The sequence below is a fragment of the Dendrobates tinctorius genome, unplaced genomic scaffold, assembly GCF_039654945.1.
Source record: "Dendrobates tinctorius isolate UK_male_01 unplaced genomic scaffold, ASM3965494v1 ptg000232l, whole genome shotgun sequence".
NCBI lineage: Eukaryota > Metazoa > Chordata > Amphibia > Anura > Dendrobatidae > Dendrobates > Dendrobates tinctorius.
Window position 1 is genome coordinate 7,522,339 of NW_027361899.1, and position 14,189 is coordinate 7,536,527.

Here is a 14,189-nt window from a genome sequence, read left to right on the forward strand (position 1 = left end):
CTCATGAAGCTGCAGCGATGCGGTCCCTGTAGGAAACCAGCGCAGAGAGCGGCCACATGTGTGTCACTTCTTATTGTAATCTCCCCACACTGCGGAGCTGACTACTGCGTCCTGCGAGGGGAAAAGGCGTAAGAGCCGGCGGGTCTGACGAGCTATGTGCGAGAATGACCAGAGACCCTTCTACATCAGACCACCACATTCACACTTTACTATTTGCAGGAATCTGCAAATGAACTTACAGGAGCACTTTAGGTTGTAAACTGTATAACCCTAGTGCAGAACCGGAAGAGGATGAGACCAGAAACATCTATGGGGCCCCCATAGCGGTGACAGCCCCACTGACCCCCATAGCAGTGACATCTATAGTGCCCCCATAGCAGTGACACCTATAGTGCCCCCATAGCAGTGACACCTATAGTGCCCCCATTGCAGTGACATCTATAGTGCCCCCATAGCAGTGACAGCCCCACTGACCCCCATGGCAGTGACATCTACAGTGCCCCCATAGCAGTGACACCTATAGTTCCCCATAGCAGTGACATCTATAGTTCCCCATAGCAATGACATCTATAGTGCCCCCACAGCAGTGACAGCCCCACTGACCCCCATAGCAGTGACACCTATAGTGCCCCCATAGCAGTGACAGCCCCACTGACCCCCATAGCAGTGACACCTATAGTTCCCCATAGCAATGACATCTATAGTGCCCCCACAGCAGTGACAGCCCCACTGACCCCCATAGCAGTGACACCTATAGTTCCCCCATAGCAGTGACAGCCCCATTGACCCCCATGGCAGTGACATCTACAGTGCCCCCATAGCAGTGACACCTATAGTTCCCCATAGCAATGACATCTATAGTGCCCCCACAGCAGTGACATCTATAGTGCCCCCATAGCGGTGACAGCCCCACTGACCCCCATAGCAGTGACACCTATAGTTCCCCCATAGCAGTGACAGCCCCACTGACCCCCATGGCAGTAACATCTACAGTGCCCCCATAGCAGTGACATCTATAGTGCCCCCACAGCAGTGACACCTATAGTTCCCCCATAGCATTGACAGCCCCATTGACCCCCATGGCAGTGACATCTACAGTGCCCCCATAGCAGTGACACCTATAGTTCCCCATAACAGTGACATCTATAGTGCCCCCATAGCGGTGACACCTATAGTTCCCCCATAGCAGTGACACCTATAGTTCCCCATAGCAGTGACATCTATAGTTCCCCATAACAGTGACATCTACAGTGCCCCCATAGCAGTGACACCTATAGTTCCCCATAACAGTGACATCTACAGTGCCCCCATAGCAGTGACACCTATAGTTCCCCCATAGCAGTGACAGCCCCACTGACCCCCATGGCAGTGACATCTACAGTGCCCCCATAGCAGTGACATCTATAGTGCCCCCACAGCAGTGACAGCCCCACTGACCCCCATAGCAGTGACACCTATAGTTCCCCCATAGCAGTGACAGCCCCATTGACCCCCATGGCAGTGACATCTACAGTGCCCCCATAGCAGTGACACCTATAGTTCCCCATAACAGTGACATCTTTCATCTGGTTGTGGAGTCTGGTCCCATTGGAGCGCGCCCATAGATTACAGTGGTGGTCACATCTAGTGCCCCCCATGATGACAGCTGCTGGGGAGATGAGGACGTCAATTACCGGACCCCAGTTGTAGGATTTATCCCACTTTGCGGCATGAGTCTTCCGTCTGTAACCCTTTCCTGTAATGCTGATAGGAGATGAGGGTGGATCTGACAATCATGGAGGCTCAGTGTCTGTTTTTCACCTGTTCTCCCCATATCTCAATCCAATTAGTGAAGAAAGTTCTGTACATTTGGAGGTGTCAGCGCTCAGTCACCCCTCCAGCTATGGAACAAAGTGACAGTATCCCTGGACATTGCTACAGATCAGGGCTGTGCCGCTGTCCGATAGACCGATGCTGCAGCAGAAACCTCTCCCCTTCCACGTGTTGATTTTGTGAAATAATAATAATAATTTTATTTCTATAGCGCCGACATATTCCGCAGCACTTTACATTTCGGAGGGGACTTGTACAGACGATAGACATTACAGCATAACAATAATCACATAGATCATAAGAGATACCAAGAGGAGTGAGGGCCCTGCTCGCAAGCTTACAGTCTATGAGGAAGAAGGGAGGACACGGGAGGTGGGTGGTAACAGTTGCTTTTATTGTTTTTATGGTTTGGACCTTCCCTAGTGTTAGATCTGGTGGAACGCACCAGATTATAGAATAGTAGGTGCGTTCGCAGCCCGGGGTCCACCGTGCAGAGGTGGTAACTGCTGCTAGGTAATGGCGGAAGGGAAGAGCGGCGTGAAAACGGTGACACGTGGGTTACGTCACCCAGTGTGAACAGGAGCGAACTCTGTTGACTCACAGAGCTGCACAGCCGCTGAACGTAGATGCCGGAGCCTGTTTAGCTCACAGAGCCCGGCCACAGAGCGCACAGCAAACAGCCACAGAACTCTACCCCAAGGACACGGGTTAGAGTTCCTCTAGGTCCACTGAGCGCGCGGCGTCGCTGCCACGAACACCGCTATAGACGCTGGCTACGGTGTGTGGAGCACGTGCTCTGAGGCGGCCGAGTCACTGATAGTGACTAATATCTGACTCAACTCTGCCTCTACCTACACCTAAGCCTGGGCGCTAGCAGGCTAGGCTGCACAACACATGCGCACCAAGGGTAGGGGTTTCATAATGAGTCAGTCACCAGAGACATTCATGCGTGCATCCATCACTCACTCCTCATGGTCTGAAAATACAGAGTATCCTAGCGCATGGCCGAGCTGCCATGCGACCCTTTTATAGCCGCGAGCGTCCGGGACCTTCCTGGCTTCTCGGATGGGCCAATCCGAACAGGAGCAGGACCTGAGCACGTGACCTTCGCTCTCCAATGGGAGATCACTCCACGGGCATGCTCAGTGGCCCGACATGAGGACTTAGTCCCTGGAGAATCTCGCTGCTGAGCAGCCTGCATTGCCATAGCTGTGCCAGAGGTGGCAGCAGCAAGCAAACACATGGAGCTGGTCTGGGCAGAGTGCCGGGCCTGATGAGTTTGCTGAGCAAGCTCCACTGTGGCTGGAGAGGAATGGGAGACCGCTGGAAGTAAGGCTCGGGATTCTCACTGTGCAGCGACAGAAATCCGACGCCGTAAGGTACCATTACACATAGCGATGCACCAGCGATCCCGACAGCTATATGGATGGCTGGTGCATCGCTAAGTGGTCGCTAGTGAGCTGCCACACAGGCAGATCTCACCAGCGACATCGCAGGGGTCGGGGGTCGCTACTTACCTGTCAGACGCGGTGATCCTGATGTCCTCACGTGTCGCTCGTCGTCATAGCAGGAAGTGGCCGACGAGGAATGGTCCAGGAGCTTCTCGCGTGATCAGCGATAACCAGCGGGGGAGCCGGTCGGAGGTAAGTATCACATGCAGCAATATCGCTGTAACGTCACAAAATTGGTGACTTTACAGCGATATCGCAGTGTGTAACAGGGGCTTAACACCTAGTGTAAGAATTGGGTGTTCCTGTTGCTGCATGAACCAGTTAACAGTCTAAATATGTTACAGTACAGACACAGAGGGCTATTAAATGCAAAAAGCATGTGAGAACATGATGCGAGGAACTTGGTTATGGTAAAAAAATTTAGAATGAGCCACACAGGGATATTTAGGTTAATGCGTTGAGGCGATAGGCTAGTCTGAACAAATGGGTTTTTAAGGCACGCTTTAAACTGTGGGGTTTGGGGATTAATCGTACTATCCTGGGTAGTGCATTCCAAAGAATTGGCGCAGCACATGAAAAGTCTTGGAGACGGGAGTGGGAGGTTCTGATTAATGAGGATGCTAACCTCAAGTCATCAGCAGAATGGAGGGCACGGGTAGGGTGGTATACTGAAACAAGGGAGGAGATGTAGGGTGGTGCTGAGCCATGGAGGGCTTTGTGGGTGAGGGTAATAAGTCTATACTGGATTCTGGAGTGGATGGGTAGCCAGTGTAATGACTGGCACAAGGTAGAGGCATCGGTGTAACGATTGGTGAGGAATATGATCCTGGCTGCAGCATTCAAGACAGATTGGAGGAGGGAGAGTTTTGTAAGAGGGAGACCGATTAGAAGAGAGTTACAATAGTTCAGACGAGAATGAATAAGAGAAACAGTAAGAGTTTTTGCAGAGTCAAAAGTAAGAAAAGGTCGAATTCTAGAAATGTTTTTGAGGTGCAGATGACAAGAGCGAGCCAGTGATCGAATGTGGGGGGCAAAGGAAAGCTCGGAATCAAGTATGACCCCAAGACAGCGGGCATGTTGCTGGGGAGTAATAGTGGAACCACACACAGAAATAGCAATGTCGGGTATAGGTACATTAGTAGAGGGAGGAAACACGAGGAGTTCAGTCTTTGACAGGTTCAGTTTCAGATATAGTGAGGACATGATGTTAGACACAGCGTTTAGACAATCGCCGGTGTTTTCTAGAAAGGCTGGCGTGATGTCAGGAGAAGAAGCGTATAATTGGGTGTCATCAGCATAGAGATGGTACTGGAAACCAAATCTACTGATTGTTTGACCAATAGGGGCAGTGTACAAGGAGAAGAGGAGGGGGCCTAGAACCGATCCATGAGGGACCCCAACAGTAAGGGGAAGGTGAGAGGAGGAGGAACCGGCAAAAGATACAGTAAAGGAGCGGTCGGAGAGATAGGAGGAGAACCAGGAGAGAACGGTGTCCTGGAGGCCAATGGAGCGGAGCATAGTGAGGAGGAGCTGATGATCCACAGTGTCGAATGCTGCAGAGAGATCCAAGAGAATTAGCATGGAGTAATGACCATTAGATTTAGCTGTTAGTAGATCATTAGAGACTTTAGTGAGGGGAGAATCACTGGGAGTGACATCCCCATGCTCCCCTAGGTCCCATAACTACTTTGCCTCTTATTGCCCAGATTTTCCCGGCATTCCCTTTATTTCCCATAGTCCGGTGTTCTTGTCTGTTGTCACGTTGCAGCGCTGATTATTAATGCACATGGCGTCCCCATGTATATGAAGGTCGACGCTGTGTGCTCAGTGTCAGTAGGTAACCCAGACAAAGTAAAGCACGTTATGGCTGCTGACAGGAGGGCGCACAAAGGTCAGGACTGGCAAATACAGCTGCTGCCAGCCCATCCTGCTCTCTATGAATGTTCCTCAGTTTAATACTAGGGATAATGGCTCCCGTGGGCAGCAGCGCCACCGTCATCCGCGGGCCGAGATCCCGTTACATTATACCGGAATGTGTGATGAATAACTAAAGACGTCGTCTGCTGCATTGGTGAGCGACACGGGAATCTCACAGGTCACAGCTGGGATTATTGGTATTCATGAACGGCTTCACAAGCTGGAGCTGGCACCTGACGTGTCCAAGGCTTCACCACCTCGCAGGGCACCTGGAAAGCATTGCCAAAGCCTAGTAGAAGCAGCTGGCCCACGAGTGGCCACCATGTAACCCATCGCATAAGGGGATCCAGGAAACACCAGGATGACGCTAAGCTAAAAAAAGAACAACATTTGATACATTGAACTTTTTGTGACTGTATCTACATGTAGTGAGCGCCCCATAAATGTCGCCTCCTCGCGGTGCAGATGACCCACTGACATCACCAACTGTGCGCTCATTCCCTGTGAGGTAGAAGCCTCGTCACTCCGCTGCCCCGGCTCACGTCGCTCCGCCGCCCCGCCTCACATCCCTCCGCCGTCCAGGCTCACGTCGCTCCGCCGCCCCGGCTCACGTCGCTCCGCCGCCCCGGCTCACGTCACTCTTTCTTCCCCGCAGATGCAGACTCTTTATGCCTTTGATGAAGAAGATACGGAGATGAGGAATAAAATCGTAGAAGACTTGAAGACGGCACTCCGGACCCAGCCCATGAGGTACAGCCACTGACTACGGCCTGGTACCGGCCGAGTGTCGTGGGGACCCACGGCCGACCCCGTCCCATGCTTTGATTGATCACTGTTCACATTATGTGACGTCATTGCTCCTGTGATGACAAAGCGTCTGTGTCCTGACAGGTGTCTACATGACAGCAGCGTTGGCCACATTGCGATAGGAGAAAGAACAAATAGAGGAGGGGTGAGCAAAGAATCGATAACAAAACCTTTATTAAATATTAAGATGTTAAAAGTGATATAAAGCATAGCGGACCACAAGGGTGCAGGGTAATGAGCCAAAATATAAGCTGCCCCGCAGAACAGCAGCAAACGTACAGAGCGAAAGAAGCGAAATGTCCCTGGAGTCTGGATAGAAAAGTGACATAAACGCTGCTGTACATACAGCGACCCTGGATCATACACAGTGCGCAGTGCTGAGAGACGCAGGGGTCAGATACATAGTAATGCTGCCTGTCGCGCCCGTCGTGTCGGTCATAGTGGCGCGTAGTTCAGTCACGCTTACTGCAATAACATTTAATGATAATGTATATATTTTACCTGGAAAATCCTGTGTATTCATTGCATTATTCTTAAATCTTCATAAATGAACTACATACATATTCTAGAATACCCGATGTGTTAGAATCAGGCCACTATCTAGTGGTTAAATAAGGGGAAAGTAATGTACGGTAAGCAGAAGGTGCTGGACGATTACCTGAGCCACGGCTCGTATTTTGGCTCATTACCCTTTGGGGTCCGCTAAGCTTTATATCACTTTCCAAATATTTAATGAAGATTGTTTTCCTATCAGTTCTTGGAGCGCCGCCTCTATTTGTCCTTTCTCCTATTGTCGGGCGTTGAGCTCTATCTATGAATCTGTCCTATTAGATGCTGGAGTCTCATCACTGGGGTCTCACAATGATATCATCTAGACTGGCATTGCTGGCAGGGATTCCTGTTTTCTATAACATTGTTGCATATAGGACACTAGTGTTTGCTGTACATGTACAACGTCTGGGTGACATTATTATACATGTAACACCTCATAGTTACAATACCAACATATCAGTGATTGTGACATTGTTGCACACGTGCACTGGTCTTTGTTACTTTGTTGCACATGTGAACTGGTCTTTGTTACATTGTTGCACACACGAACTCGTCTTTGTTACATTGTTGCACACGTGCACTGGTCTTTATTACATTGTTGCACACGTGCACTGGTCTTTGTTACATTGTTGCACATGTGCACTGGTCTTTGTTACATTGTTGCACATGTGCACTGGTCTTTGTTACATTGTTGCACACATTGACTTGTCTTTGTTACATTGTTGCACACGTGCACTGGTCTTTGTTACTTTGTTGCACATGTGCACTGGTCTTTATTACATTGTTGCATATGTGCACTGGTCTTTGTTACATTGTTGCACATGTGCACTGGTCTTTATTACATTGTTGCACACGTGCACTGGTCTTTGTTACATTGTTGCACACGTGCACTGGTCTTTGTTACATTGTTGCACACGTGCACTGGTCTTTGTTACTTTGTTGCACACGTGCACTGGTCTTTATTACATTGTTGCATATGTGCACTGGTCTTTGTTACATTGTTGCACACACGAACTCGTCTTTGTTACATTGTTGCACACGTGCACTGGTCTTTATTACATTGTTGCACACGTGCACTGGTCTTTGTTACATTGTTGCACATGTGCACTGGTCTTTGTTACATTGTTGCACATGTGCACTGGTCTTTGTTACATTGTTGCACATGTGCACTGGTCTTTATTACATTGTTGCATATGTGCACTGGTCTTTGTTACATTGTTGCACATGTGCACTGGTCTTTATTACATTGTTGCACACGTGCACTGGTCTTTGTTACTTTGTTGCACATGTGCACTGGTCTTTATTACATTGTTGCATATGTGCACTGGTCTTTGTTACATTGTTGCACATGTGCACTGGTCTTTATTACATTGTTGCACACGTGCACTGGTCTTTGTTACATTGTTGCACACGTGCACTGGTCTTTGTTACATTGTTGCACACGTGCACTGGTCTTTGTTACTTTGTTGCACACGTGCACTGGTCTTTATTACATTGTTGCACACGTGCACTGGTCTTTGTTACATTGTTGCACACGTGCACTGGTCTTTGTTACATTGTTGCACACGTGCACTGGTCTTTGTTACTTTGTTGCACATGTGCACTGGTCTTTATTACATTGTTGCATATGTGCACTGGTCTTTGTTACATTGTTGCACATGTGCACTGGTCTTTATTACATTGTTGCACACGTGCACTGGTCTTTGTTACTTTGTTGCACATGTGCACTGGTCTTTGTTACTTTGTTGCACATGTGCACTGGTCTTTGTTACATTGTTGCACACACGAACTCGTCTTTGTTACATTGTTGCACACGTGCACTGGTCTTTATTACATTGTTGCACACGTGCACTGGTCTTTGTTACATTGTTGCACACGTGCACTGGTCTTTGTTACTTTGTTGCACACGTGCACTGGTCTTTGTTACATTGTTGCACATGTGCACTGGTCTTTGTTACATTGTTGCACACGTGCACTGGTCTTTATTACATTGTTGCACATGTGCACTGGTCTTTGTTACATTGTTGCACATGTGCACTGGTCTTTATTACATTGTTGCACACGTGCACTGGTCTTTGTTACATTGTTGCACATGTGCACTGGTCTTTATTACATTGTTGCACACGTGCACTGGTCTTTGTTACATTGTTGCACACGTGCACTGGTCTTTGTTACATTGTTGCACACGTGCACTGGTCTTTGTTACTTTGTTGCACACGTGCACTGGTCTTTGTTACTTTGTTGCACATGTGCACTGGTCTTTGTTACATTGTTGCACACACGAACTCGTCTTTGTTACATTGTTGCACACGTGCACTGGTCTTTATTACATTGTTGCACACGTGCACTGGTCTTTATTACATTGTTGCACACGTGCACTGGTCTTTGTTACATTGTTGCACACGTGCACTGGTCTTTGTTACATTGTTGCACACGTGCACTGGTCTTTGTTACATTGTTGCACATGTGCACTGGTCTTTGTTACATTGTTGCACACGTGCACTGGTCTTTATTACATTGTTGCACACGTGCACTGGTCTTTGTTACATTGTTGCACATGTGCACTGGTCTTTGTTACATTGTTGCACACGTGCACTGGTCTTTGTTACTTTGTTGCACACGTGCACTGGTCTTTGTTACATTGTTGCACACGTGCACTGGTCTTTGTTACATTGTTGCACACGTGCACTGGTCTTTGTTACATTGTTGCACACGTGCACTGGTCTTTGTTACATTGTTGCACACGTGCACTGGTCTTTGTTACTTTGTTGCACACGTGCACTGGTCTTTGTTACATTGTTGCACACGTGCACTGGTCTTTGTTACATTGTTGCACACGTGCACTGGTCTTTGTTACATTGTTGCACACGTGCACTGGTCTTTGTTACTTTGTTGCACACGTGCACTGGTCTTTGTTACATTGTTGCACACGTGCACTGGTCTTTGTTACATTGTTGCACACGTGCACTGGTCTTTGTTACTTTGTTGCACACGTGCACTGGTCTTTGTTACATTGTTGCACATGTGCACTGGTCTTTGTTACTTTGTTGCACACGTGCACTGGTCTTTGTTACATTGTTGCACACGTGCACTGGTCTTTGTTACATTGTTGCACACGTGCACTGGTCTTTGTTACTTTGTTGCACACGTGCACTGGTCTTTGTTACATTGTTGCACACATGCACTGGTCTTTGTTACTTTGTTGCACACGTGCACTGGTCTTTGTTACATTGTTGCACACGTGCACTGGTCTTTGTTACATTGTTGCACACGTGCACTGGTCTTTGTTACTTTGTTGCACACGTGCACTGGTCTTTGTTACATTGTTGCACACGTGCACTGGTCTTTATTACATTGTTGCACACACGAACTCGTCTTTGTTACATTGTTGCACACGTGCACTGGTCTTTATTACATTGTTGCACACGTGCACTGGTCTTTGTTACATTGTTGCACACGTGCACTGGTCTTTGTTACATTGTTGCACACGTGCACTGGTCTTTGTTACATTGTTGCACACGTGCACTGGTCTTTGTTACTTTGTTGCACACGTGCACTGGTCTTTGTTACATTGTTGCACACATGCACTGGTCTTTGTTACTTTGTTGCACACGTGCACTGGTCTTTGTTACATTGTTGCACACGTGCACTGGTCTTTGTTACATTGTTGCACACGTGCACTGGTCTTTGTTACTTTGTTGCACACGTGCACTGGTCTTTGTTACATTGTTGCACATGTGCACTGGTCTTTGTTACATTGTTGCACACACAAACTCGTCTTTGTTACATTGTTGCACACGTGCACTGGTCTTTATTACATTGTTGCACACGTGCACTGGTCTTTGTTACATTGTTGCACACGTGCACTGGTCTTTGTTACATTGTTGCACACGTGCACTGGTCTTTGTTACATTGTTGCACACGTGCACTGGTCTTTGTTACTTTGTTGCACACGTGCACTGGTCTTTGTTACATTGTTGCACACATGCACTGGTCTTTGTTACTTTGTTGCACACGTGCACTGGTCTTTGTTACATTGTTGCACACGTGCACTGGTCTTTGTTACATTGTTGCACACGTGCACTGGTCTTTGTTACTTTGTTGCACACGTGCACTGGTCTTTGTTACATTGTTGCACATGTGCACTGGTCTTTGTTACATTGTTGCACACACGAACTCGTCTTTGTTACATTGTTGCACACGTGCACTGGTCTTTATTACATTGTTGCACACGTGCACTGGTCTTTGTTACATTGTTGCACACGTGCACTGGTCTTTGTTACATTGTTGCACACGTGCACTGGTCTTTGTTACATTGTTGCACACGTGCACTGGTCTTTGTTACTTTGTTGCACACGTGCACTGGTCTTTGTTACTTTGTTGCACATGTGCACTGGTCTTTGTTACATTGTTGCACACATGCACTGGTCTTTGTTACTTTGTTGCACATGTGCACTGGTCTTTGTTACTTTGTTGCACATGTGCACTGGTCTTTGTTACATTGTTGCACACGTGCTCTGGTCTTTGTTACTTTGTTGCACACGTGCACTGGTCTTTGTTACATTGTTGCACACGTGCTCTGGTCTTTGTTACATTGTTGCACACATGCACTGGTCTTTGTTACGTTGTTGCACACACAGACTTGTCTTTGTTACATTGTTGCACACTTGCACTGGTCTTTGTTACATTGTTGCGCACATGCACTGGTCTTTATTACATTGTTGCACATGTGCACTGGTATTTGTTGCATTGTTGCACATGTGCACTGGTTATTATTACACTGGTCTTTGTTACATTGTTGTACCCTCCTCACCTATAGGACGATGTCTCTGTGATTTCAGTGTTTCTCTCCCGGTTTTCCATGAGAAGCGTTAATGAGTAAATGACATTAGATTGATCCCAGGATTACGGCTGATAAATGGATCCTCTGTGAACGGACTCCGCGTCTCATTATCGTCTGTTTATCGGAGGCCTCCCCAGTTCTGGGCCATTAACCCTAATAACAGCATAAGAGACATTCCCACACAAATGATGCCATGTAGGGGGAGACACTGTGACCCCCTGATGTCGGCTTCCAGAGGAAGGGGCTCACAAGGCTGATCTGTATCCCCCAAAGCTGGGAAAAAGCCCATGAAAGCCCCCAGTACCAGGGTCTTACAGGCTTAGGCTGGTTTCACATTAGCGCTTTTGTGCGCAGCGCATCGTGCGCACCCGTGCGCATGCGCACTGCGCACCTATGTTTAACATGACGTGCGCATGGTCTTGCGCACACTTGCGTTTTCGTGCGCATGCGTTTTTTTGTCTTTCGCGCCAGACGCAACATGTTGCATTTTTTGGTGCGCCCTGCCTCGGCAAAAAAACGCATGCGCACTCTTGCGCACGGAATGCGCAAAAAAAAAACACATTGAAGTCTATGGGAACGCATGCGTGCGCATGGTCTTGCGCACGCTTACGTTTTTTTGCGCATGCGTTTTTGAGTTAAACAAGTCAAGAATGTTCTCTAGACAATGGAAAAAATGTCACACCTAAAAACGCATGTGCATAAAAAACGCAAACGCATGCAAAAACGCATGTAAAACGCAAGCAACGCTGCGTTTTTTTGACGCATCAGCGTGCGCATGACGTTAAAAAAAAACGCGTTTGTTTTGCGTTTTTCTTTGCGTTTTTTATGCGCCCGATGCGCTGCGCAAAAAAACGCTAATGTGAAACTAGCGGGGTTGTCCAGTGTACAGACGTTATCCAGAAGGTAGATGATAACTAGTGATGAGCGCAGATGCCAGTTCCTGGAGTTGACGGAGGGTGCCCGGGTCTGCACCGAGGATCGCGGGGGCTCCAGACACGTGTTCCAGTCCCCGCTTGTCCTCACCACTAGTTATCACCACAGATATTGTGGGGTCCAGATGCTGAGACCTGCGCCAGTCGGCCGAGCGGAGCACTGTTACCCCCGTTACCATGGAGACGTGCCCGACCACCGCTCCATTCATTCCCTACCCGGCTGCCCCATAGGGAATAATGGGCACTGCTGCCCCATTGTCATGGGGAGAAAAGATTCTGCCGGTCCCACGGTCAGACCCCTTTATCCTTTGGCCGAGTAAAGACTTGTTTTCATAGACAACCCCTTTAAGGCCCCATACACATTATTCGAAAGTTGTCTGCACCTGCTGATCAGTGGGACTGGCCATCAGTATTATGGGGGGCCTCCAGTACCACCCCAACCAATGATGTCGGAGAGAGAAGGATCCGGCACGTAATCCTCAGGAGACAAGAGGGGTCTGACAGGGAGCAGGTGGTCAGCCAAACTGTCCTGTCGAAGGAGAAGTTGGGGGAGACGGTTGTCAGGTGAACTATCGACAGTTATCTAATGTGTATGGGAGCCAAGGAGAGGTCCTCAGAATCAGGTCAGTGAGGGGCCGACACCCGGATCCCCCTGATCAGCTGTTTGCGGGTTCTATGGCTGCTGGAAATTCATAGTGTACAGAGCTCCATACGCCATGTAGTGGCCGATCTAGGTACTGCAGGTCAAATGAAATACACTTCAGTAGGAGCTGAGCTGCAGGTACCAACAATAGACACTAGACGGCGCAAGGAGCTGTGGTTTTCTGGCTTTCTTAAGGGGGAGCGCCAGGTGTTTGTCTCCCATCGATCTGATGGTCCGCCCTGAAAGTAAACTAGAATCTTGGAAGCTTCAGATTTTTCTTGTGGTGGTCCATCTGGTAGGGGGTCCTCAGTGCAGTGCATACAGGGCAGCCCCCTATTGGTGGAGGTTTTCTTTGCTGGGATGCAGAGCAGGAAGAATACAACATTTACTCCCAATTCACCACTCTGGGGGCTTCTGAAGTCTTTTTGAGATGACCACTCACAATTGCATTAACTATTGGTCTTCTAGGGGGTGGTCTCCCAAAAAAGATAGCCGGTGTGCAGAATATATGCTGGAGCTGTCACAGGCAGTCTGGTCTTATGAGGTGGGTGGTCTTCTCAGGGGGTGGTCGTCTCGGGGGGTGGTCGTCTCGGGGGTGGTCTTCTCAGGGGAGTGGTCGTCTAAGGGGGCGGTCTTCATAGGGGGTGGTCATCTCAGGGGTGGTCTTCTCAGGGGGCGGTCTTCTCGGGGCGGTCTTCTCAGGGGGTGGTCGTCTCGGGGGGTGGTCGTCTCAGGGGGCGGTCTTCTCAGGTCGTCGTCTCAGGGGTGGTCTTCTCGGGGCGGTCGTCTCAGGGGGTGGTCGTTGCAGGGGTCGGTCTTCTCAGGGGGTGGTCGTCTCGGGGGTGGTTGTCTCAGGGGGCGGTCTAAGGTGGTCGTCTCAGGGGGTGGTTGTCTCAGGGGGCGGTCTTCTCAGGTGGTCGTCTCAGGGGGTGGTCTTCTCAGGGGGTGGTCGTCTCGGGGGGTGGTTGTTGCAGGGGGTGGTCATCTTGAGGGTGGTCTTCTCAGGGGGCTGATCATCCCAGGGGGTGGTCGTCTCAGGGGGCGGTCTTCTCAGGGGGCGGTCTTCTCAGGTGGTCGTCTCAGGGGTGGTCTTCTCAGGGGGTGGTCGTCTCGGGGGGCGGTCGTCTCAGGGGGTGGTCGTCTCAGGGGGCGGTCGACTCAGGGGTGGTCTTCTCGGGGCGGTCGTTTCAGGGGGTGGTCGTTGCAGGGGTCGGTCTTCTCAGGGGGTGGTC

The 14,189-nt window shown here is 49.2% G+C and overlaps 1 protein-coding gene across 4 annotated transcripts in view; it reads left to right on the top strand.

Annotated features, from left to right (window-relative positions):
• The window catches only part of DAAM2 (dishevelled associated activator of morphogenesis 2), a 216,448-nt gene that overhangs the window by 94,382 nt on the left and 107,877 nt on the right, over positions 1–14,189 (top strand). For all 4 annotated transcript variants that reach the window (XR_012222650.1, XM_073556296.1, XM_073556294.1 and 1 more), the window contains exon 5: positions 5,836–5,930. Coding sequence is in view for 3 of the 4 variants with exons in the window: in XM_073556296.1 (XP_073412397.1) it covers positions 5,836–5,930 (95 nt within the window). In the remaining variant the exon portion in view is untranslated. The remainder of the gene's footprint in view (positions 1–5,835; positions 5,931–14,189) is intronic.